Source organism: Vigna umbellata, chromosome 6, assembly GCF_029865625.1.
Source record: "Vigna umbellata cultivar VRB3 chromosome 6, Vumbellata_1.0, whole genome shotgun sequence".
Taxonomy (NCBI): domain Eukaryota; kingdom Viridiplantae; phylum Streptophyta; class Magnoliopsida; order Fabales; family Fabaceae; genus Vigna; species Vigna umbellata.
Window position 1 is genome coordinate 10,441,047 of NC_142170.1, and position 25,102 is coordinate 10,466,148.

The 25,102-nt window shown below is 36.9% G+C and overlaps 1 protein-coding gene across 1 annotated transcript; it reads right to left on the minus strand.

Annotated features, from left to right (window-relative positions):
- Nucleotides 1-728: 728 nt before the first annotated feature.
- LOC148196777 (uncharacterized) lies at nt 729-6,577 on the minus strand. Its single transcript, XM_088093510.1, has 2 exons — nt 6,329-6,577; nt 729-6,125 (listed from the first exon to the last, which is right to left on the minus strand). The coding sequence occupies exons 1-2, from the start codon at nt 6,575-6,577 to the stop codon at nt 729-731; spliced, it is 5,646 nt and encodes a 1,881-aa protein (XP_087949636.1).
- Between the last annotated feature and the right edge of the window lie 18,525 nt (nt 6,578-25,102).

Below are 25,102 nucleotides of genomic sequence, written 5' to 3' on the forward strand. Positions count from 1 at the left end.
TCGTTGGAACACTCACCGGCGTGGAGTTTGGTAGGGCGGACAATCCTTTCGCGATGTCGCCCAACCAGGCCGAGAGTTGTTCTCGTTGGAACACTCACCGGCGTGGAGTTTGGTAGGGCGGACAATCCTTTCGCGATGTCGCCCAACCAGGCCAAGAATTGTTCTCGTTGGAACACTCACCGGCGTGGAGTTTGGTAGGGCGGACAATCCTTTCGCGATGTCGCCCAACCAGGCCAAGAGTTGTTCTCGTTGGACCACTCACCGGCTTGGAGTTTGGTAGGGCGGATAATCCTTTCGCGGGGTCGCCCAACCAGGCCGAGAGTTGTTCTCGTTGGAACACTCGCCGGCTTGGAGTTTGGTAGGGCGGACGTCATTTCACTTCGTCGCCCAACCAAGCTAAGAGTCGTTCTCTTTGGAACGCCCGTTCGCCAGCTTGGAGTTTGGTAGGGCGGACGTCATTTCACTTCGTCGCCCAACCAAGCTAAGAGTCGTTCTCTTTGGAACGCTCGTTCGCCAGCTTGGAGTTTGGTAGGGCGGACGTCATTTCACTTCGTCGCCCAACCAAGCTAAGAGTCGTTCTCTTTGGAACGCTCGTTCGCCAGCTTGGAGTTTGGTAGGGCGGACGATCCTTCGTTACTACATTTCTACAAGATGACATTAGCTTTGTGGGAGAAAACAGATATCTTGATTCATTGATTATGGGGGTACATCGAATCAAGTATTTGACATTAACTAAAGTAAAACTTTAAATGTGTGGCGTTCCAGGTGTTGGGGATGGGACGTCCGTCCATGCGTTCCAGCCTGTAGGCTCCGTTCCCCGGGGCTTCCACTATCCTGAACGGCCCCTCCCATTTGGCGGCGAGTTTTCCGTGCGCCGGGTTTCGGCGGGCATCCCCCGTTTTTCTCCATACCAAATCCCCCTCTTGGAAACTTCTTGGGCGGACCTTGGAGTTGTATTTTCTCTCGACCATTCGTTTGCAAGCTTCGGCCCTCAGCGCCGCTCGGTCACGCCGTTCGTCCAGGGAGTCCAATTCGATTCTCAACTCTTGATCGTTGAGGTTCAGGTCCTCGACTTCTCGCCTTAAGGACGGTTCGCCCAGCTCAACCGGCAACATGGCATCAGTACCATAAGTTAAGTTGAAAGGGGTTTCGCCTGTGGTTCCATGAGGTGTGCATCTATAGGCCCATAAGACCTCGGGCAGCTCGTCCACCCATGCTCCCTTCCTTTCTCCCAAACGCCGCTTGAGTTCCGAAACTATGGTTTTGTTCATTGCCTCTGCTTGTCCGTTCGTCTGGGGGTGCTCTACAGAGCTGGTGATGTGCCTGATCCCTAGCCCTTTGAAGAATTCGGCGAGTTTTTTGTCAATAAACTGCCGGCCATTATCTGTGATGATGGACTGAGGGAGGCCGAAGCGACATATCAATTTCCAGCAGAATTTCTGGACCTGGGAGGCCGTGATGGTTGCCAAAGGTTCGGCCTCCACCCACTTGGTGAAGTAATCAACTGCCACCAAAAGGAATTTCTTCTGTGCCTGCCCTGTTGGGAATGGTCCTACGATGTCCATTCCCCATTGTGCGAATGGCCAAGGGGAAGATATTGAATGTAAGGCATGTGGCGGAAGATGGGAGTTGTTGGAGTGTTCTTGACAGCGGATACAGTTTTGGACGAACGCTCTTGTGTCCGCCTCCATGGTAGGCCAATAATATCCGGCTCTCAGTAGCCGGGCTTTTAACGTCCTCCAGCCCGTGTGGAGGCCACAAACGCCGTTGTGAAGTTCGTCCATGACATAGTATGCCTCTTCAGCCCCCAGGCACTTAAGGAGGGGGGAGGAGAATCCCCTTCGGTACAAGTCATCTCCCACGATAAAATAACGGGCGACTTTCTTGGCTTCGCCCGGACCTACCATCCGCCCCTCATCCTGGCGGTTCATGATTTCCCGGATTCCTGCGCGCCAATCTTGTCCTCCGCCGGATACCACCGAGCATTCTACAGAAGGCTGTAGTAGAACCTGCCGTACGATAGTAGTCAGCTGCCCCTTTTCCTTTCCCGAACTGAGTTTGGATAGTACGTCCGCCCTCGTGTTTTGTTCCCTGGGAATATGCTGTATATCAACTTTGTCGAACGCCCGGGTGAGCTCGGTCGCTTTCTGATAATATCGCGAAAGGCGTTCTTCCCTGACTTGGAAGTTGCCATTCATTTGGCCCACCACTAGCTCAGAATCCGTCCGACAGGTTATCCTCCTCGCCCCCATATCTTTTGCCAGTTCGAGGCCGGCTACAAGGGCCTCGTACTCGGCCTGATTGTTGGATACTTTGAATTTGAATATCAAAGAATGCTCCAGTAGGAAACCATTGGGGCCTTCAAGTACGATGCCGGCACCGCTGACCGAGCGGCCGGAAGCTCCATCTACATACAAGTTCCAGACGTCTTGGCCGGAAGGGGGTAATTCGGCCGCGAAATCCGCCAGATGTTGGCCTTTAACCGATCCTCTTGGTTCATAGCGCAAGCCGAACTCTGAGAGCTCTACCGCCCAAGCCACCATCCGTCCGGCTAGATCTGGCTTCCGGAGGATTTTGGAGATTGGGAAGTCCGTCCGGACTATGACCTGGTAACTTTGGAAATAAGGACGAAGTCTTCGGGAGGCATGTAACAAGGCCAAGGCCACCTTTTCTACCCGCTGGTACCGGGTTTCTGCGTCCAAGAGCGTGCGGCTCACGAAGTAAATTAGCCTCACCTGAGGCCGTTCCTGCATCAACACTGCGCTGACAGCCGTTTCGGACACTCCCAAGAAGATGTGCAAATCTCCACCTGGGGCCGGTCGGTTCATGACCGGTGGGTTGCTAAGGAGGATCTTGATGTCGTGGAACACTCGCTCGCATTCGTCGTCCCATGACTGGCCGGTCCCCTTCTTTAACTTACGCAGGACCGGCCTCATCCGCTCCGCCAACTTGGGGATGAACCGGGATAAAGCAGTGAGGCGTCCCACCAGTCTCTGCACTTCCTTAAGGGTGGCCGGACTCTGCATTTGCAATACCGCGTCGCATTTGTCCGGGTTAGCCTCGATCCCCCTGGATGTCAGCATGAAACCCAAGAACTTTCCGGCTGCTACCCCGAACGTACACTTTGCGGGATTTAAGCGCATGCCAAATTTCCTAACTTGGCGAAAAACTTCCTCAAGATCCTTGAGGTGCCCCTCCCCGTCTGCTGACCGGACCACCATGTCATCTACGTATACGTCCATGCACCGGCCTATCTGGCCCTGGAAGATTCTGTCCATTAGGCGCTGATAGGTTGCCCCTGCATTCTTCAGGCCGAACGGCATAACCTCGTAGCAGAAGTTAGCCTTCTCCGTAATGAAAGCTGTCTTTTCAATGTCCGGCCCGTACATGGGTATCTGATTATACCCGGAATATGCGTCTAGGAAGCTCAATACCCGGTGCCCGGAAGCGCCGTCCACCAAGGCGTCAATACTGGGCAAGGGGTGGGAGTCCTTCGGGCAGGCTTTATTCAGATCTGTGTAATCAGTACACATACGCCACTTCCCGTTGGCCTTCTTCACCATGACCACGTTAGCTAGCCACGTGGTGTAAGTGACTGCCCGGACGAAACCGGCTTTCCTCAGCTTGTCCACCTCTTCTTGCACAGCCTTACGTTTCTCCTCGCCCATTCGTCGCTTCTTCTGGGCCACTGGGCGAGCGTTCTGGAAAAGCGAGAGCTTATGGCTCATTACGGCGGGATGGATGCCCGGCATATCCGCTGCCGTCCATGCAAATAGATCCCGGTTTTTCCACAGGAGTGCCCTCAGATCCCTTTCCATCTCAGGGTTTAGCTCCCTGGCGATGAGGGTGGTCTGGGCGGGTTCCTTTCCTATCAAGATAGGTTGGGTTTCCCCAATAGGTTCCAAGCGGTCTTCGGTATTCGTCCTCGGGTCGAGGTCTGCCATGGCCACCTCAGAGCCGGCCGCCCGTCTTTTCATTGGACGGACGTGCAATCTCAACCCCGCCGCGTAGCATTCTCGTGCCGTCTTCTGGTCCGCCCGGACCGTACAGATAGTTCCCTTCTCGGAGGGGTACTTCATTGCGAGGTGGGGGGTAGAGACGATCGCTCCAAAGGCGTTTAAACACGGCCTCCCGAGCAGTACATTGTATGACGTGTTGGCCTCCACCAGCAAATACCGGACCCTCTTCTCCTCGCTAGATCGTCCGGTTCCCAGCCTCGTCCTTAATTCCACATACCCCCTCGTGTCAACTCTCTCTCCGGCAAATCCCACTATCTGTCCATCGTAGGGGACGATCAGATCTTCCGAGATATCCATCTGCAGGAAAGTCTTCCAGTAGAGGATGTTGACCGAGCTTCCTTGATCAACCAGGACTTTACTTATCCCGTAACGTGCTATTTCTGCCGTTATGACCATTGGGTCGTCTTGGTTGGGATCGGGGGCGTGAAAGTCTTCATCCGAGAAGGTGATGGCCGGCATGGAACGGCGCGGCTTATCAACCACATGGACGGAATGGAGGGCTCGAATATGGCGTTTACGGGCGGAGGAAGATGATCCTCCCCCCGCGAATCCTCCGGAAATGGTGTTGATATGCCCTCTCAAGGGGCGCTCCCTGCTACGGCTTCGGCTTGGTCGCCTTTCCGAGCGTGGTCGCTCTGCCCTCGTGCTCTTTGGCTCGTCCTTTCGGTAGGCCGGCCTCTGAGCAGGTCGTTCGGTTTGTAGTGGCGGACGCTCATCGCGGACGTATTTCTTGAGCTTTCCCGCCCGGATGAGCTCCTCGATTTTGTCCTTGAGGGTCCAGCACTCTTCGGTGCTGTGACCCATGTTTTTGTGGTAGGAGCAGTGTTTGCTCCGGTCAGCGTTCTTCGAAGTTGGGAGTCCCTCATGCTCCACTATCAGTTCTGCACTTAGGGCCTCTCGGAGAATTTTCTCCCTTGAGGCGTTCAAGGGCGTATATTGTTGGAAGCGGGGTCCTTTCTTCTGCTCCCGGGGCCTAGGGCCGAACGTTTTTCCCGTAGAATTGGCGGGTTTATTACCGTCCGTCCTCTCTCCCCTGGCCTCTTGAGTTTCTTTTTTATAGGAGAGCTTCATCTCCTCCACCCTTATTTCATCAGCTGCTCTTTCCCTCAACTCCTCCATCGTTTTGGGTGCTCGCCTGCAGACACTATCTTTGAACGGCCCCGGCTTAAGAGCCGGCAGGATGTAGTGAAGGGCGAGCTCCGGCGTCAGGCTTTTCACTCGCCGGACGGTCTTCTGATACCGGTCCATGAACGTCCGCAAGGTCTCGTCTTTCTCCTGCTTGAGGGTCATTAATTCGAATACGGTCAGATCTTGAGTGCTGCTGGCCGCAAATTGTTTGACGAACAGCTGTTTCAACCCGGCAAAATTTTCTATTGAATTAGGGGGGAGGGTGTTGAACCATTCCAGTGCCTCATCTTCCAACGAGAGCGAGAATGCTCGGCACCAAATGGCGTCATTGCCTGTTCGGAATGCCATCGCATTTGAAAATGTCTGGATATGGGACGCGGGGTCCGTCGTGCCGTTATACATTTTGAACTGCGGAGCCATGAATTGCTCCGAGATTTGAACATTCATTATGTTCTGGGTAAATGGGAGCAATAAGGTGGATGAAGGCTCCGGCTTGATGACCATCCGCCCGTCCTTAGCAGCGCTTTCCGCATGCACCGACTTAGCCTTGCTTTCTTCGGCCTCCGATCCGGAAGGCCTCCAAGTCCTATCGCCCTCGGTGTCCGGGGGCGGGCGTTCTCCTTCCACCCCCTTTCCTTTATCTCTCGTTCGTTCTCCCCCGTTCATCTGCCCGATCTCCCGAGCTATCCGGGCTTCGCAGTCGGCCCTCACGGCCGCCATCTCTTCTTCATGACGTTGCTGCATCTCGTCCATTTTTTGTTGTAGCGCGCGCATCATCTCAGCGGGATCGTCTAAGCTCATATTTCTCGTGGTCACCATTGGGTTTTTTAAATCACACGGCCCCACGGTGGGCGCCAAATGTTTCGGAGGTGTAGGGCTGTGCGGTTCCAAATCTTCCAAGTCCTTCCGTGGTCTTGTCTCCGTGGCGGATCTTCTCCTGGCGCTCTGGCTCTCCTCTTGATCCGGAGGGGTGGAGACCTACAAAAGATTCTCCGATGCCAAAGTCAGTTTCAGAGCAGTGGCTATTTTCAGTAGTAGCAATAAATGTGCATTCAATGTAATCTATCTACCACTCACCGTGGACCTGTATTTATAGTTTTCGCTATGGGCTTGGGATTAGTGAAAAGTTAATCACGGCCCAAAACGGCCCAATAGCTTCTAATTTCTACTTACCTTTAAACCAGGCTGCTTTTCCTTAAGTCATGTTGATTAGTGTTTTGGCGGGCGTGGACGTCCGCCCATGTGAAATGGGCGTCTGCCTCGCGCGCACGGAGATCCGCCCATGCGAGATCCGCCCATGTGGGATCTTTGGTCCGGCGTCCGGTTTTGCTGGCCGTGTCCGCGAAGATCCGTCCATGTGGGGTCCGCCCATGTGGGATCTTTGGTCCGGCGTCCGGTTTTGCTGGCCGTGTCCGCGGAGATCCGTCCATGTGATATGGGCGTCCGCTTCGTCCGCATGGAGATCCGCCCAATTAGCTTGTGCGTCCGCTCACATGGATCCTTCCGTACGGCGTCCGGCCCTTGCAGATACACAAGCCCCCCAAGTCCTAGTGCCCGTAGTGAACGTAGGACTTTGGGTCACTTAACAGGCAAGATTTGATGTAGTGGCTGTCGTGTCGGGCCGCTCTGTGATGGTAGAATTCCTTGTGAGTTCTTCAAAGTTTTTCTTATAAAGAGGTTCGACCCGGTTGGTAGGTGTTCCTCCCTGCTACAAGAGGGTTAGGAGAGTTTATACCGGGTCTAGGTTCAATCTTTGGCCGGCTCTTCAACGCATGAGCCTCCGGCTTGCCTTATACGATTGCGTACAGGCATTGTCGTAAGTCACCGTGGCCTCCGGAGTGGACTCCGGTACATCTGGGTAGGCGATCATTGGGCAACCGGACGGTCCTTCCGTATGGCGCCCGGTATTTCGGGCGTCTTTCGCACGGCGCCTGGCACTTCGGCGCCCTTCGTACGGCGCCTGGCACTTCGGCGCCCTTCGGCGGTTTCGGTATTTCGGGCGTCCCTTGTACGGCGCCCGACACTCTCTGGTACAGTATTGTATGGTTATCCGTTCAGTCTAGAATAATTAATTTAAGTCATGATCATTAACAATTGAATCATAACTAAATTGATATTAGTCTGAAATTTATTTTAGAATCTATAAATACAGATTTGTGACATTGAGATAAATTAATTATATTTTATATATTAATTGTTGAGATTATTAATTTTTTACTACCTTTAATATTGGAATATTTTCTCAAAATAATCTTCCAATTCAACTCTACGAAACATTTATCAAATGAACAAAATGTTCTTAAAATCGTTCCTATACATTTATCAAATTAGTTACTTATTGCATTCCACGTACATTCTTCTTCTTTTTCTTTTCAATGTTTTTATCGGATTAAAAATAAATATATTCACTGATTATGAATCATTAAATATCAACAAAGAAGTTATATTCATACAATTTACAAAATAAATTGATCCGTAAAATATAATATTTGATAAATATTTACAATTTATGACTATTTTATTTTTATAAGATGTATCAAATAAATATAAATGTATCCCACTCTATCATTATTATATATAAAAAAAAAACACAATCAAAACAAAATAGAGCAAGTAGATGAAAGCATCTAAAGTTATCATTGCCGAAGTCTACTGAAATTAATTTTTTGTTCAGGCACTAGCTAACAATCGTGGTCCTGTTCTTCTTTCTTCTCCATTTTCTTTTTGTCTTTCTCCTTATTGTTTTTTTAAATCATATACACGTTTTTTGACCACCATTTACACTTTGTTTTCCCAGTGAGATATTCAAAGTCTGCATCAGTATGACAAAGATGTATATGTGCTGGCTCTATTCCCAGTGTTATCATGAGTCATTGTCCAAGGGTATAATATTAGGCTATGCATGTTCTTCCTTTAAAGGCAAACCATATCACATGCTTCTTTCCTCTCAGAGAGACTCGTATTTTCCAGAAACAACGAATCAACCAGGCTTCTTCATGGATAGCTACTTCTTCCCAAATATTTTATACCATAATTTCAAAATCTTCAATAATTGCTTATCTGCACAGCATCTTACGTTCACATACACGACCAAACCACATTAATTAGCATGCTCAAACTCTTCCACCAGTGGGTTTAATATCATAATCTCATTTCAGTAGCATTACATGTACCTGTCACCATCCAACAGTTTTTAATGTTTTTATCATTCAATGATTTCTTTGCTATTCCTTTACCTGTTGTGTACTACACTGTCGGACGGTTAGTAACCTAATCAAACTGTTGTCCACGTCACATTCTTACAAAAGTAATGCCAATTTATTTTAGAGAAATAATTAGGTCAATATTTTTAGGTTTAAGCCCTCCCTTGGTCCTCAAGTTTGTATGAAAATCTCAGTTGGGTCCTCAAGTTTTTTTCTGTCTCAATGGGGTCATATTTTTTGTAAAAATGAACAAATTTTACCCTAACCGTTAAATTGTAACAAACGGCGTTAGTTGGTGGTGACGTGTTGCATAATTAATGTGCTGATGTCAAAATATTTTATTACGTGGAATTTTTATTTAATTTGAGAGATTATGACATGGCGATCGTTCTCTTCTTCTCCTCCGTTTTGGTCTTCTATCCTGCGCAAAGATTCTTCTCCTTCCTTTTGCTTTCTCTGTTGTGGGCGTTCCTTATCCTAAAAAAATCACGATGCTGAGGGCACTGCACCTTGCTCCTTGAGTTCTCTCCCTCGGTGTCCACACCATTGGAAACAAGATCATTGCCTCCAGTCATAAATTTTTCAGTCTGGTTTCTTCTTTAATGAGTAATGTACATGTTTTGTAGCTTCAATCAAATTTTAACCTAGAGAATCTGTTTTTTATTTTATTTTTCTTTTTTTCTTAAATTGATTGATGTCCTGTCAATCAATTAATTTATATTAATAATAAGCTAAAGTATTATTGGCTGTCCTGTCAATAAGGGAGTAAGATGTTAAGCTCTTTTTATATTAATCTTAATAAATTCATGTGTTTTGTATTATTCATTTATTTATTTATTTTGAATTACATATTATTTTATTTAACTTATTTTTAATTATTATTTTTTATTTAATTTATCTTCAGTTACACATAGTTTTTTCTTATTTATTTTATAATATATATCCGTTTACAACTGAACATGTTTACTTATTTTATTTAATTTTAGTTTTAATTTTATGGATCTTATTTATTTTATTTTTAATTATGTACTGACCGTATTTAATTATTTCTTTTAATTTATATTTAGTTATGAAATACTTTTGTTTATTTGTTTTATCTCTGCATTAGTAGTATTTATTTATTTCATTTAATTTATCTTTTTTATCTATCGATTATGTTTATTTATTTTATTTTAATTATCTTTGATTACTTATTGATCTATTAATTTATATTTTTATTATTATATTTGTTTATAATATTATAATCCATGTATATTTATTATTTTAAATTCTTACTTTGATATATTATATATCATTCTTTTTTCTAAATATTATTTTTTCAGTGAATATAATAAAAGAAAGTTACTTATATGTTTTATATAATTTATTGTATATCTTTTGCATTTGTTTAGATGAAATATATATTATTGATAAATAATAAATATATTGATAGTCACTGATCTTAAGAGGATGTTTGTTCAAAAAAGTTTTAATTTTGGTTTTGATAAGTTGAAATCAAATCACAGTTGTGGATGATATGCGTTTGAATGACAGTTGTTTTTGTCTGTGATGAAAAAGAACATGTTTTGGTAATGGAATCTAAAAGGGGTGTTCTGTTTTTTTGGATATAGGTTCACGTGTTGCCCAGAAAAAGTTTGCGCTTCATCTTGTTCCTTCTGGTATTCTGATTGAGGAAAAAGTTTGCGCTTCATCTTGTTCCTTCTAGAGAATCCACTGCAAATGTTGTAGATGGTGGGTGGCGCCGGTGGAGCAACAATGGAGGAGGAAGCAGAGGGGGAGGGAGGTAGTCAAAACATCACCACGTGCCATGTCATAATCTCTCAAATTAAATAAAAATTCCACGTAATCAAATATTTTGACATCAGCGTATTAATTATGCAACACGTCAGCACCAACTAACGCCGTTTGTTACAATTTAACGGTTAGGGTAAAATTTGTTCATTTTTACAAAAAATATGACCCAATTGAGACAGAAAAAAACTTGAGGACCCAACTGAGATTTTCATACAAACTTGAGGACCAAGGGAGGGTTTAAACCATATTTTTACTTAAGTTAGACTTCAAATCATTTTAAAATAGTTATTTTTCTGTTCTTTTTTTACATAAGTGTTATATGAGTATGACCTATTTTTATTTAAAATTTTAGTGGTGTTTGCACAAAGTAATTTAAGACAGCAATTTATTTATTTTTGAAGATTTTGAAATTTTTTAGATTAAAATGGCTTGTTTGAATAAGAAAATAAAATTGAAATTAAAAATTTGGAGAAGATATTTAAATAATTAAAACAATATAATTTGAAATTTTTTAAAAAATTAAAGAAAGAAATTGAAATTTCACAAGTTATGGAATTCTTTATTGGTCAAGATGAAAAAAATTTACAAGTCCAAAAGTTGATTTATATTAATCTTTAGCTTAGACTAAATCATCTTAACATCTAGCTTGAGCCGACTTAGCTCAATATGAGCCCGAACTTACTAGACTTAACCTTTACTAGACTTGACCTTTGATAAAAGTCAAAGTCAAGATAAGTGGACTCAAGTCAAAAGTCAAATCAAGTCGATTTAAATTGAAGGTCAAGTTGACTCAATCTCGATTGAATGTCGAGCCGAGTTGGCTTGTGCAAAATACTGAGTCAATTTGATTTGAGTTGAAGGTTGAACTAAGTCAGTTGTAATCGAAAGTCGAACCGAGTCATTTAGGATCGAAAGTCAATCTATAAGTCAATCTTGACCAAAAGTAGAGTCAAGTAAGGCAAGATTGAATGTCGAGTCGTGTCAATCCAGGTCAAAAGTTGAGCCAAGTTGATCTGGAAAAAATCGATACGGTTGAAAATAGAGTTAACTTAATTTAGACTCTGAGTTAGCCTTAAAATGAAAATTAAATTGTTTTATCTAAACATAAAAATTAAAATATAAGATATTTTAATTAACAAACTATTGAAGAAATAAGGAAAATTCAATTACAAGTAATTTAAACACTGTATTTCAATTTCTTAAAATTGTTAGAAATCTCTCATCCAAACATAAACACAACGTAAGTCAGTGTTATTTTTGTGGTGGTAATGTTTTTTTTTTATCACAATGGTCTAATGACTTAAGTTATTGACACAATTTTTAATCAAAAATTTTAAAATAATGAATTTAAGTTTTTTTATAACTTATACTCACTTTAATTTTTAACATGTTTAAAGTAGTTACTGATTTAACATTGAAGTTCTGATTTTCTTTTTGGTGTTCTTCTCTCTCTCTCTTTTAAGCATGTTGAAGGGTTATCCATCTGAGGACCAGATGGTATAAATGGTGAGATAAAATATAGATATCCATCTCTGAGTCGGCAAGTAAAGGTTGAAATCACAGAAGTCAAGAAGATGAAGGGTTTAGGAAAGAAGTGATTCTGGGAATTGATTGTTTATGGGTGTTTGTGGTCCAAAAGAAGATGAAAATATGTAAGTTGAGTTTCTATACAAGATACAACGAAGAAGGATGTGCCTATAAACCAATCATTTTAATAGTCATAATGGCCTATCATTCAAACATTTGAATTTGGCAGAAGAAACAAACTAGTGTCTGTTCCAAACTAAGGGTAGTTTACATGTACTATTCTACTCTCTTTTTTTGTTTTTATTTATTTTATAAAATTATCATTTTATTTTGTGTATGAACCATTGACAATGACGTTTTTGTCTATGTATGAAATCTTTGAAAAAAAAAAAGAAACAGATTTAAAGTACGGTGAGAGTTTTATAAACTAAAAGTAAAAAAAAAAAAATGGTGAAGTTTGGTTAATAGATTTATAGATTAGTTTTCAGAATCATTAAATAATTTTAAAATGTACCAACTGAAAAAGCATATGTACACGCGTTAGTAAATTATATATATATATATATATATATATATATATATATATAAATATAAAGAAAAAGAAGTTAGTATGAACTTGTTTTTTGTTATTATTATCGTATAATATTAAGTTTTTATATAGAATGAATGAAATTCGTATAAATTATATTGATCTATATGAAGAAAGTAAGTAAGTTTATAATTATGTTATATTCAAGGCTTTTATTGAAAAAACAACTTAAAATTAGAATTATATCGTCTTATACCTTTAAAAAAAATATTTTTTATGTTCATATTTATTTTTCAATTTTATCCTTTAAATTATTTTAAATTAAAACATTTATATTATATATAAAGGGAATATTTTTTGTTCACATTTATTTTCTAATTTTACCTTTTAAAAAAAAGTAATTTTGAATTAAAATAATTATTTTATCAATTATATACTTTAAGTGATTGTTTATTTAAATTTAACGTTTTTTAATTTATTCATTTTCTTCAAACTTAAAATAAATAAAAACTATTTATAATAAAATTATAAAAATTATTTATATTTAATTTTGTAATTATAATAATAACAACAATAATAATTTAATTATTTTTATTATTATAAAGAAAAGTAAACAAGTGTGTTTTAACTAGTTTAAATGACTTTGATTCAACTTCTTTATCTGAATACAAAAGATGATATATCGATCAAATTTGTCGATCCAGTTTTTCTTATATCATATATTAGTTATTAATATGATATATTAATCCCCATTTGAATTTTTTCGGTATTTATGTAACAACATCATTATAATATAATCAAATAATACAATAAATCACACTATAAGTTAGTACTTTAAAATTATATATATATATATATATATATATATATATATATATATATATATATATATATATATATATATATATATATATATATATATATATATATATAATGAATAAAGCAGAAAAAACTCAACGAAGAGAAGATGGACATCAAAGAAAAAAGAATAAGAGAAAATGAATAATGACAAGCGAGAAGGGAAATAATGAACTTAGAAGAAGAAGATGGAAGAAAATGACATAGAAGAAAAAAGATGAAATGGAAAGAAGATGAAAATGGAAAAAAAAATGAAGAGAGATAAAAGAACATGAATACATTGAAAGAAGAAGATGAACAAGAATATTAATCTAAAGTAATATTTTAAAATATTAAAATATTTTTTCATCTTTTTTCTCTTCTTTGCATTGACAACTTTAATCCAACAAACTTTTATTTATTTTTCTTTAAAAAATAATACTATCTTTTAAAAAACAAATTATATAAATATCTTTCATTCTCCGCTAACTTCAGTGCACTAGGAGCGATTTTTTAAAATAACGAATGGTTAACTCATAATTATAGAAATAAGACAAAATAAAATTACTTTAAGTAAATGATAATTATTATGAATAATATTTAATTAATTTTTTTATTTATCAATTTTTGAATTTTTAAAATTATTTATTAAAATTTTATATTATTTTAATCTGTAATACTTTGGGACAAGGTTTTACAATAAGGATATTCACAATTTTTTATTTTAATTATAAATTAATTAGAGATTAATTTAAAATAGCAAGTTGTTAAGACTTTAATTATTAATGTTAAAAACTAATTTAGACTTCGATTCATAAACTAATAATAATTTTATTATTAATAATAAAAAATATTTTACATATCAATAATTTTTAATTTAATAATGTAATAATTAATTTTTTTTGTCTCTAAATTACTTATTATTTAATGGTATGTGTTAAACATATTTACTAGACTAATTGTGATGTGATTTTAAGAGTACAAGGTGTTTGTAACCGCTAATTATTATAACTTTTATTCTTTTGACACTATATTTTTCTTATTTTTATATAGTGTAGACTTTTGGAAAATTTGATCAAATCTGAAAAACCAGTTATAAATATTACATTAAATTTTTCATCTGAAAATTTAATGAAAGTGGAATATAAATCTATCTAAATTGTCTTGTTTACATTTTTATGTTGATAATATGCGAGTTATGCAACAAAAATATCATACACAAGAATAAAATGTTGAATATAAACATGAAGAATATAAAGAGATAAGTTGTAAATTAAAATAAAATCATGAAAAAAACTTGTGAATGGTTGAAAAAAAAATGCTGTAACTTTCTTAGTTTTAATTATAACTGTTATTATTATAATTATAATTAAACGAGTTATTAATATAGTTAGCTTAATTGTAAGTGAAAATGATGACCGTTCTTAAGCATGCTCTTAGGAGGTTCTTATTTTAATTGTGTTATTTCTTTTGATAATTGATTATTAAGGGTAATCATATCTTATTTATTAATTAACGTAAGTACCTTATCTTTATATACATTTTTGGTACATTGAGTTGTCAATTTTTTCTTAATTTAGTCATCAAATAATAACTGCAAATCAACTTCATTTATATCACCACTAGTGTTAATCCATTCAGATTTGTCATTTTGTTGTCAAGTGGGACTTTATAAATAATATTAATAAAAGCCCCTTATATTAAATTTCCTTAGATAACTAGTTATTTTAATATTAAATTATGTGAATTGAATGTCAAATAAACGCTCCTACGAATTAATGATAAAAATGACTTTCAATAAGTCCACAAGATTCATACTCAGACTCCACATCCGAGATATACACATACATATGTATATACATACATACATATGTACATACATACATATATATATATATATATATATATATATATATATATATATATATATATATATATATATATATATATATATATATATATATGAAAAATAACAAGCTCTTGATTGTGAAATAAGAACATCATTTTGCGCAACTTAATATAGCCATTAAATTGTAACTTATAGTATCATAACTGTTGAAATGTAATAAAAACAGAAAAACAGTTATTTCTCATGTATATAAAAACTCTGTAAATTCAGTATTTTGCGGTTAATGAAATTTTGAGGTTATTCAGAAATTACCTGGTGTCCTAGCAAAACTGTTGTTCTTCATCTGGAGCTGTGAGAGTGGTGCACTGCCGTGTGTGGTGGTGTTTGTGGAAGAAGGGAGCGTGCCCTAGCAGAGAGTCGTGAGACTCTTTCTCTCTGATCATCATCTCTCAGTTTGTCTTTCTCTTACTAAAACGTGCGTATTACGTTTGTAAGAAAAGATAACTCTGGTTGGTGCTTTTACGTTTTTACCCCTCACTTTAATATGGTATCAGAGCATAGGTTCGTGTGTGTGCTTTCCTGGTGAGTGATCTGGAATTGTGTGTATCCAGAGGAGAAGAAAGAAGGTTTCTTTGAGTGGTTAAAGATCAAAGAAAATTCAAGAACTCAGCAAGAAGGGATGGCAGGATTTGGGGGAATACAGGGGCCACTACCAGTGTTTGATGGGAAACAGTTTGAAGACTGGCGCATTAAAATGCAAGCCATTTTTGGCTTCCAGGATGTTTCTGAGGTAATAGAAGATGGGTTGCCTGTGGTGAATGACAGGGCCACTGAAGAAGAGAAAAAGAGTTATAAGTGGCAAGTAAAACTGGACAGCAAGGCAAGGTTTCTGATCTACCAATGTGTCAGCCCAAAGATCTTCAACAAGATCTCCAAGGCTGCCACTGCTAAGGAGGTGTGGGACATCTTGGTCAAGACTTATGGTGATGGAGACAGAAATACAAAAGTGAAACTGCAAGCACTGAGAAGACAATTCGAAATTCTGGTCATGGAGGAGAATGAAACCGTGGCTGAGTACTTTGATAAAGTACAAGAATTAGTGAATAAGATGAGGGCCTGCAAGGATGGAATATCTGATGAGTATATAGTTGACAAGATTCTGAGAACATTATCATCCAGATTTGATAATGTTGTGGTTGCTATAGAGGAAACCAGAAGAAAGGAAACCATGGAGATAGAGGAACTGTTGAACTCATTGGAAGCTCATGAATTTCGGATTAATGAGCGTAGACAGTGCCAGGAACAGGCCCTGCAGGCCAGATCTCAGTGGAAAGGAAAAAAACTGTTCAAGAAAGGAGGCAAAGGTAACAAGAAGGGCAAAGACACACTGGACCAGCAAGGAGAAGAGTCCAGTGAGTCAAGCAAAGGGAAAAATCAGAAGAGTGGAGAATGGAAATTTGATAAAAAGAAGGCCAAGTGTTATAATTGTCAGAAACCTGGTCATTATGCCAGGGACTGCTGGAGTGGTGAAGGTGCTAAAAACAAACCAAAGAAGAGGGCTAATTTGGCCCAGGAGGAGGAATCCGACTCAGAACCAGTGATGTTGATGGCAAAAACTGAGGAAGATTCATCAGAAAAAGATGTGTGGTACCTAGATTCTGGGTGCTCTACCCATATGACAGGTAGAAAAGATTGGTTTGTTGGAATTGAGAATGCTGCACAAGGAAAAATCAGGTTTGCTGATGACAGAAGCTTGATGGCAGAAGGCACAGGCAGGGTGGTTCTAAGGGATGCAGATGGAAAAGAAGTCACAATTGAAGAGGTACTGTATGTACCAGGATTAAAATCAAACCTGCTAAGCTTGGGGCAGCTACTGCAGAAAGGTTATGTGATGAGAATGGAGGACAACAGCCTCAGAATTTTTAATCAACAGAAGAGAATGATTGTGCAAGCTCAGCTGTCACACAATCGGACGTTTAGGGTTGTAATGAGTGCAGTAAAACACCAGTGCTTCACTGCCTCAGAGAGCAAGGAAGAATGGCTATGGCACTTGAGGTTTGGGCATTTGAATTTCAGAGATCTGTCTCTGTTAGGACAGAAAAGAATGTTGACTGGACTGCCTAAGGTTGAGATTCCTGACACAGTGTGCAGTGAGTGTGTGCAGTGTAAGCAAACAAGGGGCAGTTTCCAGAAGAATCTACCCCAGAGGTCTACAGAAAGACTAGGAGTAGTCTATTCTGATGTGTGTGGGCCATTACAGGTTGAAACACCAGGAGGTAGTAGGTACTTTCTATTGTTTATTGATGACTACACCAGGAAGTGTTGGGTGTACCTAATCAAGAGGAAAGGGGAGGTACTGCAGGTGTTTCAGAAATTTAAAAGGATGGTGGAGAAGCAATGTGAGCAGAAGATTAAAGTCCTGAGAACAGATGGAGGTGGAGAATACACTTCCACTGAATTCAAGGGGTTTTGTGAAAATGAGGGGATTGTGCATGAGATTACTCCACCATACACACCACAACATAATGGTGCAGCTGAAAGGAAGAACAGGACTCTACTGAACATGGTGAGATGTATGCTAAAAAGCAAGGGGCTGCCTAATTTTTTGTGGGGAGAAGCTGTTGTGACAGCCACTTACATACTGAATTTGTCTCCAACAAAGAGACTGGATGGTCTAACACCTGAAGAGGCGTGGACAGGTGTGAAACCAGATGTTAAACATCTGAAAATTTTTGGATCTATATGCTATAAGCATATACCAGATCAACTAAGGAGGAAGCTGGATGACAAAGGGGTGCCACTGATCCTTGTGGGTTATAATCCTACTGGAGGTTACAAGCTGTATGATCCTATATCAGGAACAACATGTATTAGCAGGGATGTTGTTGTTGATGAAAGTGGAACTTGGCAGTGGAAAGAAACTGAGCAGGGAACACCAACCATTTCATTGGATGATACCACTGCTGCAGTAGAAACAGAGGAAATCAGTGTGAATGGCAGGCAAAGGAGATCCTCTAGAACCCCACAGCTGCCAGCACACTTGAGAGATTATGAGTTGTCCTATGAAGCTACTCTAACAGCAGATGGACAGTGTGTTCATTATGCTCTAATTGCAGAGGCTGAACCAGTAGAATTTGAAGAAGCAGTTAAAGATGAGAAATGGCATAAAGCCATGGAGGAGGAGATTGACTCCATAGAAAGGAACCAGACCTGGGAGCTGGTTGAATTACCATCTGGGAAGAAACCCATAGCACTAAAGTGGGTTTACAAGTCAAAAATAAATCCACAAGGCATTGTTGTGAGGTATAAAGCAAGGCTGGTGGCTAAGGGATTCTTACAGAAAGCTGGTGTTGATTATGGTGAGGTTTTTGCTCCTGTTGCAAGGGTGGAAACTATCAGGTTAGTGGTATCTTTGGCCACTAAATTCAGCTGGTCTTTACACCAACTGGATGTGAAGTCAGCCTTCCTAAATGGAAGACTGGAGGAGGAGGTTTATGTGGTACAACCACAGGGCTTTGAGGTTAAAGGACAGCTGGACAAAGTATATAGGTTGAGAAAAGCTCTCTATGGGCTTAAACAGGCTCCAAGGGCCTGGAACCAGCGTATTGATGGGTTCATGGGCAGTATTGGATTTGAAAAATGTGTTTCAGAACACGGTGTGTATGTGCAAAGTTGCCAGCACAAAGGCAGAACAGAGAAGTTGATTGTGTGTCTCTATGTGGATGACTTGTTAGTCACTGGAAGTTGTGAAGAATTAATTTCAGTTTTCAAAACTGAAATGCAGAATGAGTTTGAAATGAATGATCTTGGAAGACTCAGCTATTTCCTTGGCATTGAATTTACCAAGATTGAAAGTGGAATAGTGATGCATCAATCAAGGTATGCTTTGGATCTGCTGAAAAAATATGAGATGTATGACTGTAATGCTGCAAGTACTCCTGCAGAAGTAGGGTTGAGGCTGGAGAAAGAGCCAGAAGAGGAAGCTGTTGATCCAACAGCTTACAGGAGGATGGTTGGAAGTCTTAGGTACCTCTGCAATACCAGACCAGATTTGAGCTATAGTGTTGGAGTGATAAGCAGATACATGGAGTGTCCTAGAGTATCACACTTGATTGCTGTCAAACGAATACTGAGATATTTGAAGGGTACACACTCATATGGGATTCTGTTAAGAAAAGGAGAGGCTGGAGAAGAAGTACAAATTACTTCTTACTCAGATGCAGACTGGTGTGGAGATAAGACTGACAGAAAAAGCACAGCAGGATACATTTTCTTTATGGAAGGTTCTCCTATTTCCTGGAGTTCTAGGAAGGAGCCAGTTGTCGCTTTGTCATCATGTGAGGCAGAATACATAGCTGCCTGTGAAGCCACGTGTCAAGCAACCTGGCTGAGATCATTGATAGAAGGATTGAAGATTGAGCTGTTTGAGAAAAAGGTGAGACTAATGGTTGACAATAAATCAGCCATAAATCTTGCTAAAAATCCTACATCTCACGGTAGGAGCAAGCACATTGAGACCAGATTCCACTATATCAGAGAACAGGTCAGCAATGAGAAACTTGAGATTGTACACTGCAGATCCGAAGATCAACTTGCAGATATACTGACTAAAGCCCTTAAAGGCGAACACTTTCTGAAACTCAGAAAGCAAATCGGGATGGTGCAAGCTGGGACTTCAGAAAATTAGGGTTTCCTTCGCGGTGAAGGAGATCGGACAAGGAGGTGTTTTTCCCCGGTTTTAATCGGTGAAAAACGTGTGCGTACTTGAAGAAAGGCGATTTGGCTGATTTTAATCGGTAGAAGTTGCTGGAAATCAAGGAGGAGAAGATTTTCACCGATTCAATCGGTGAAAAAGGGGGATTTCAACATTTAATCGTTTGTTTTTCAAAGTTTTTCTTAGGAGGAGTGTTGAAATGTAATAAAAACAGAAAAACAGTTATTTCTCATGTATATAAAAACTCTGTAAATTCAGTATTTTGCGGTTAATGAAATTTTGAGGTTATTCAGAAATTACCTGGTGTCCTAGCAAAACTGTTGTTCTTCATCTGGAGCTGTGAGAGTGGTGCACTGCCGTGTGTGGTGGTGTTTGTGGAAGAAGGGAGCGTGCCCTAGCAGAGAGTCGTGAGACTCTTTCTCTCTGATCATCATCTCTCAGTTTGTCTTTCTCTTACTAAAACGTGCGTATTACGTTTGTAAGAAAAGATAACTCTGGTTGGTGCTTTTACGTTTTTACCCCTCACTTTAATAATAACTTTTTGTAACAAGTTTTTAAAATAACATTGAAGATGTAGTTATTTTACAATACCTAATATTTATAATATTATATATAATTAATTTGTTAATGTATGTACATACATGTTTTTGCAACCATCATTTGTTTCCTTCATATATATATGTACATACTTAATGATATTCCTATAAAAATAGAATAATTAATGTTGTTCTTTATATTTGAGTTTGTGATGATATGGTTTGTAACACATTTTTTTTCTTAAAGTCGTCCTTTTACTTCTCTTAAATCTCTAATTCCTATGATAGCATATATTTAATATAATAATTATATAAATCACAAAACACTTTGAAAAAGTTCACGTGAATTAAAAACACTTTTTTTAAAAAAAATCATGTGAAAAAAAAAACACTTTTACAAAATTCATGTGTTAATCTATATATAGTTATAAAAGGTTGTGTAACAAAATTGAATATAGGATAGTTATCCAATCTTTGCCAAATAATTCCCACGAGCTTTTTTCTCTTATATTAATTAACGAAGGTTGTGTATCTATCCTTAACCTAAAATTAATCTTTCCCTGTGTATGTCACGACACAAAATCTCAAAGACATTGAAACGTAGCTGAATTCTCATACCTTTTCTAAAAATTTACATCAACTTCCAAATAATAGAGTAATATGTAGATAAGGTAGCTTTTGTTCCTATGATCACCAAATAAAAAAGTTAAAAACTGGATCACATTCTTGTTTTGTTTCATCTATGTTTAGGCCTTCTTTCAAACAATCCAATTACTGCTTGATGAAAAAGAAGAAGAGTTAATTAGGGTAGTTTTTAACATTAATATTTGTCGTCTAGCATTTGACAGTAAACATCTATCATTGTCCAAATACAGCTTGCTGAAGTCCTCTCTATCCCTTTTAAGGCCACATGCATACAGCTTGCTTATCCAATCTATTTAATTTATTTGATCTAAAACATTCTATGCATACCTTAGTATGGTTTATGCAGAATCATGTGTTTAAACTATTTGATGACAGAGGTTGATTAATGTTGTTGTTGGAAATCAAAGTATGAGTCTAAATCCCCCGTTAGATAGAAAGGAGAAAGTAGAACACCTTATAAAGGTAAAAGACCTATTAACCCATTGTCTTAAGATTTTGAGTAAATAATGAATGTAATTGGACTCATATCTCATTCGGTATTGTGTCTCCCCGAAACTCTTCTTGTCTTAGTGAGATTGGTGATGATATTGATTTGGACAATTAAAGCAGAAAATGAGTGGTGAGCTAGATCAGATAGTTTATGTGTGCTAAGAAATTTGTTTTATGACAGTGGGCAAAGGGTAGGGTACACTGGGAAGAAATGATCCTCAACTAACACTTTAATAATATTATTATGCATGAAATTAAGTGTATCTGGCCAACTACCAACTGTCTTATTAATACCATAAAACAATTTCACCACTAACCTACCCACACTGCTTTTCTTCCTCACTCCCAATACTCAACTTCACTTTCATTTAACACATTTTTAATTGTTTCACTTTCATAGGGATTCGTCTTTTTTACAACTCACTTTAATCACATTCCTAACTATAAATTATATATAAGTACAATTAATTATTAATTTAATTCCTAAATTCAAATTTTTAATTTATTTTAGTTTATATATATATATATATATATATATATATATATATATATATAATTAATTTTGTGTATTTGGTTATAAAAAAGTCTTTATTTTTCATTTTGTCCAATATTTGTAACCGTTATCCTAGTAAAATGACTAATTTTATTTTCGATATCTGTAAAAAAAAATCCATTTCTTTAAAAACTTGAATTATTATTCATATGCCAAACATTTAGTTTAAAATATTAAAATAGGGATTTTAAAAAAATACAGGCGTCACTAGAAAACACTACCAATTAAAGAATATCCCATATTATAAAGATAAGAAATGCTTTTTATTTCTAAAAGAATAAAAATAATATAAATTTTGTAAGAGCCAAAATTAATACTCATTAATTAATTAATTATTATTATTATTATATAATTATTTTATTTGTTTCATAAAAATAAAATTAATAATATTTACTAATCATAAGTTCAGTTCATGCTCATAAGTTTAAATTTAGTAGGAGAGGAAGTTAATTGTTAAATGAGACGCAATTATGATAAAGTTATTCGGTTCATTGTTGGCAGTCGTGCTTCCATATTAATTTGAAGCATTTATTTTCACTTTATGTTTGTGGTTATATATTTCCTAAAATGGATGGCATTTATACACATTTCCTTTTACAATTTATACGTGGTTGTCTTTTTCTTATAACTTTATAATAATTATTTGTAATTTCTCATTAAAATTTACAAATTATTTATTTTTATTTATGATTTAATTTTAAATGAGTTACATGTTATATACAGAATAAATTATTTTTATTTCATTTTATTAATAAGTAATAACTTTATAATAATTATTTAAACTTTTTCATTAAAATTTAAAAACATTTTATTTTTAGGTTAAATATATTTTTAATCTCTAACCTTGAATATTAATTAAAATTCATCCACATTCCTCTTTTTGGTCCCAAAGTTAATTAATGGAATGCATTCATGCGTTTATCTGTTTATTTTATCAACTTTTAATTTAATTTTCCATGTTACTTGCAATTGAGTTACTAATATTTATTTTCTCTCTTGTTTCATATTTTTACTATATTAATGATAGAGTTGTTAAAACATATTATCCAGCTCAATTCGATCCAGACCGAGTTCAAATTTTTCTGACTCGCTAATAAATAAGTCGGATTGGGTTGACTCACTAAGTGACCCACCACCACAGGTTGGTGGTTGTGGTGGTTAACTGGGTTGACTCACCGACTCCTTAATTATTACATAATTAAATAAAAAATATTAAAATTACAAACTTTTTGTAATTCAAATATAAATAAGTTTCACTCCTAAAATGATGTTAAACTCATGAGCAGATTCGTTAGAGCAACATGAGATTTCTTTTTTGGTATATAGTCAAGGTGGGTGAAGAGAGTACTTTTTAGGATTTCATAAGATAATAAATTAATAAAATAAAATTAGGTTGGTTGGTGAGACAACTTGACTCACCGAGTTTAAATGATGAGCTAAGTTTAAATGAGCCAAGCTAAAAATTAATTCACGTAAAAAAAATACACTTTTTTCAAACCAAACCTGATCCGAATATGTGGTAAGTCGGATTCACCCGCGTATTTTACCTCATTTTTACACTTCTAATTAATTATATCAACTTTGCCTTTTATTCTTACACAATATTTTTTTTAAGACATTTAATATAATCAGAATACAATCAGATTTTCTATATAATATATATTTTTTCTAAAAAATGCCTCTAAGCTCCTAAATTATAAGAACAATTTCAAATGTTAGAAGTGATACATATTACACACACATACACACACGTGTGTGTATATATAAACCAAAAAATTAATTATTTATTTTATTTACCAAATAAATAATTAGTATACCAATCACTTTCAGCTCATTAACTACCTTATAAGTTTTCAAATTTTGTGCATAACTTCTAACCGATATGTTCTCAACTAACTTGTAAGTTAGTTATGTGAAACTTGCTTTAATTATAACTTCTGTGATTCTAGAACAATTGGTTAAAAAAATTTATGAATTTTTGGTTCAAAGTGAAATGTTTACCTAAGTTACACATTAGATTCAAAATTTCACTAATTTCACCAATTGAATTTTTCTTTTCTCTTTTCTCTTATTTCAAAATTGAAAAAAAAAACTATTTTTTAATTATTTGTTGAAAGGACAACATTATATATGATATTGATGTGACAGACGTGTATTAAATAAATTCGCAATGCAACGTTGACATGACACTATGATGTATAATGAGAATAAAATGTGTGGAATTTTGAAAATATATAAAGGATATATGAGAACAATAATTAGTTATTATTGTTCCTCTATAGCAATATTATGCAGTAGACCGAGAGGGAGAGAAACGACTGTCGTATTTCTCATTAACACTAATGAACATATAAGGCAATGTATATATCAGAAAATGAAAGCACATATAACTGTAACAGCAATACAGTTAGAACAGTTATGATTGTTTTATATTCTCAACAGTTATAAGCATGGCTTTGTAATTCACCCTAAATCATGACTATAGTTTCATTACACGATAAATATAATCAACGCTACGGAGACTCTTCTATCTCATTTTTATATTATAAATTAATTTTATCTTTAATAATATGAAATTTTCAATAATTATATCAATATTTTACATCAATTATTTTTACTATTTTTCAATATAAAAGTGAGATAATTTATATATTAGTTTTTAAATCAATGTAAAAATTAGGCACACATACACTAATCGATGTTACATATCTCAAATCACCTAAAAAACACAAAAAAGTATCATTCTTGTATTAACTTTTCTACATTTTTTTTTAAAGAATAGATATAAAACAAAACGACATATTACATCATTTATTGATATGAACACATCTTGCATCCGAGTCCTAGAATAAACTGATATAAAAAAGACACATTAGTAGTTGCTTTAAGACTATAATATGTGTATATTTCACACTAATTCATTCCATTCCATGATTAATGTAGAAGCTTCCACATACTACATTAGTTTTGGTCATAACTAATGTACTATGTTTTTTTAGTACATATTATTGTGTATTTTCCAATTGGTCATACTAGACTGTCAATAAAATAAATTATAATATTATAAGTTAGATTAACAAATATCAAAATTATAGTTATAAGTACACAGCGTTTAAATAAAGGTCAAATCATATCTAAACTAACTATAATTATTAATAAAAAATAATTTGATTAGATCAAACTATAGGTTTCAAATACCACATATTATTCAAAAAATAATAAATACTAACTTCTAACACTTACTAGTAAACGACATTCATTGTTAACATAAAATTTTGT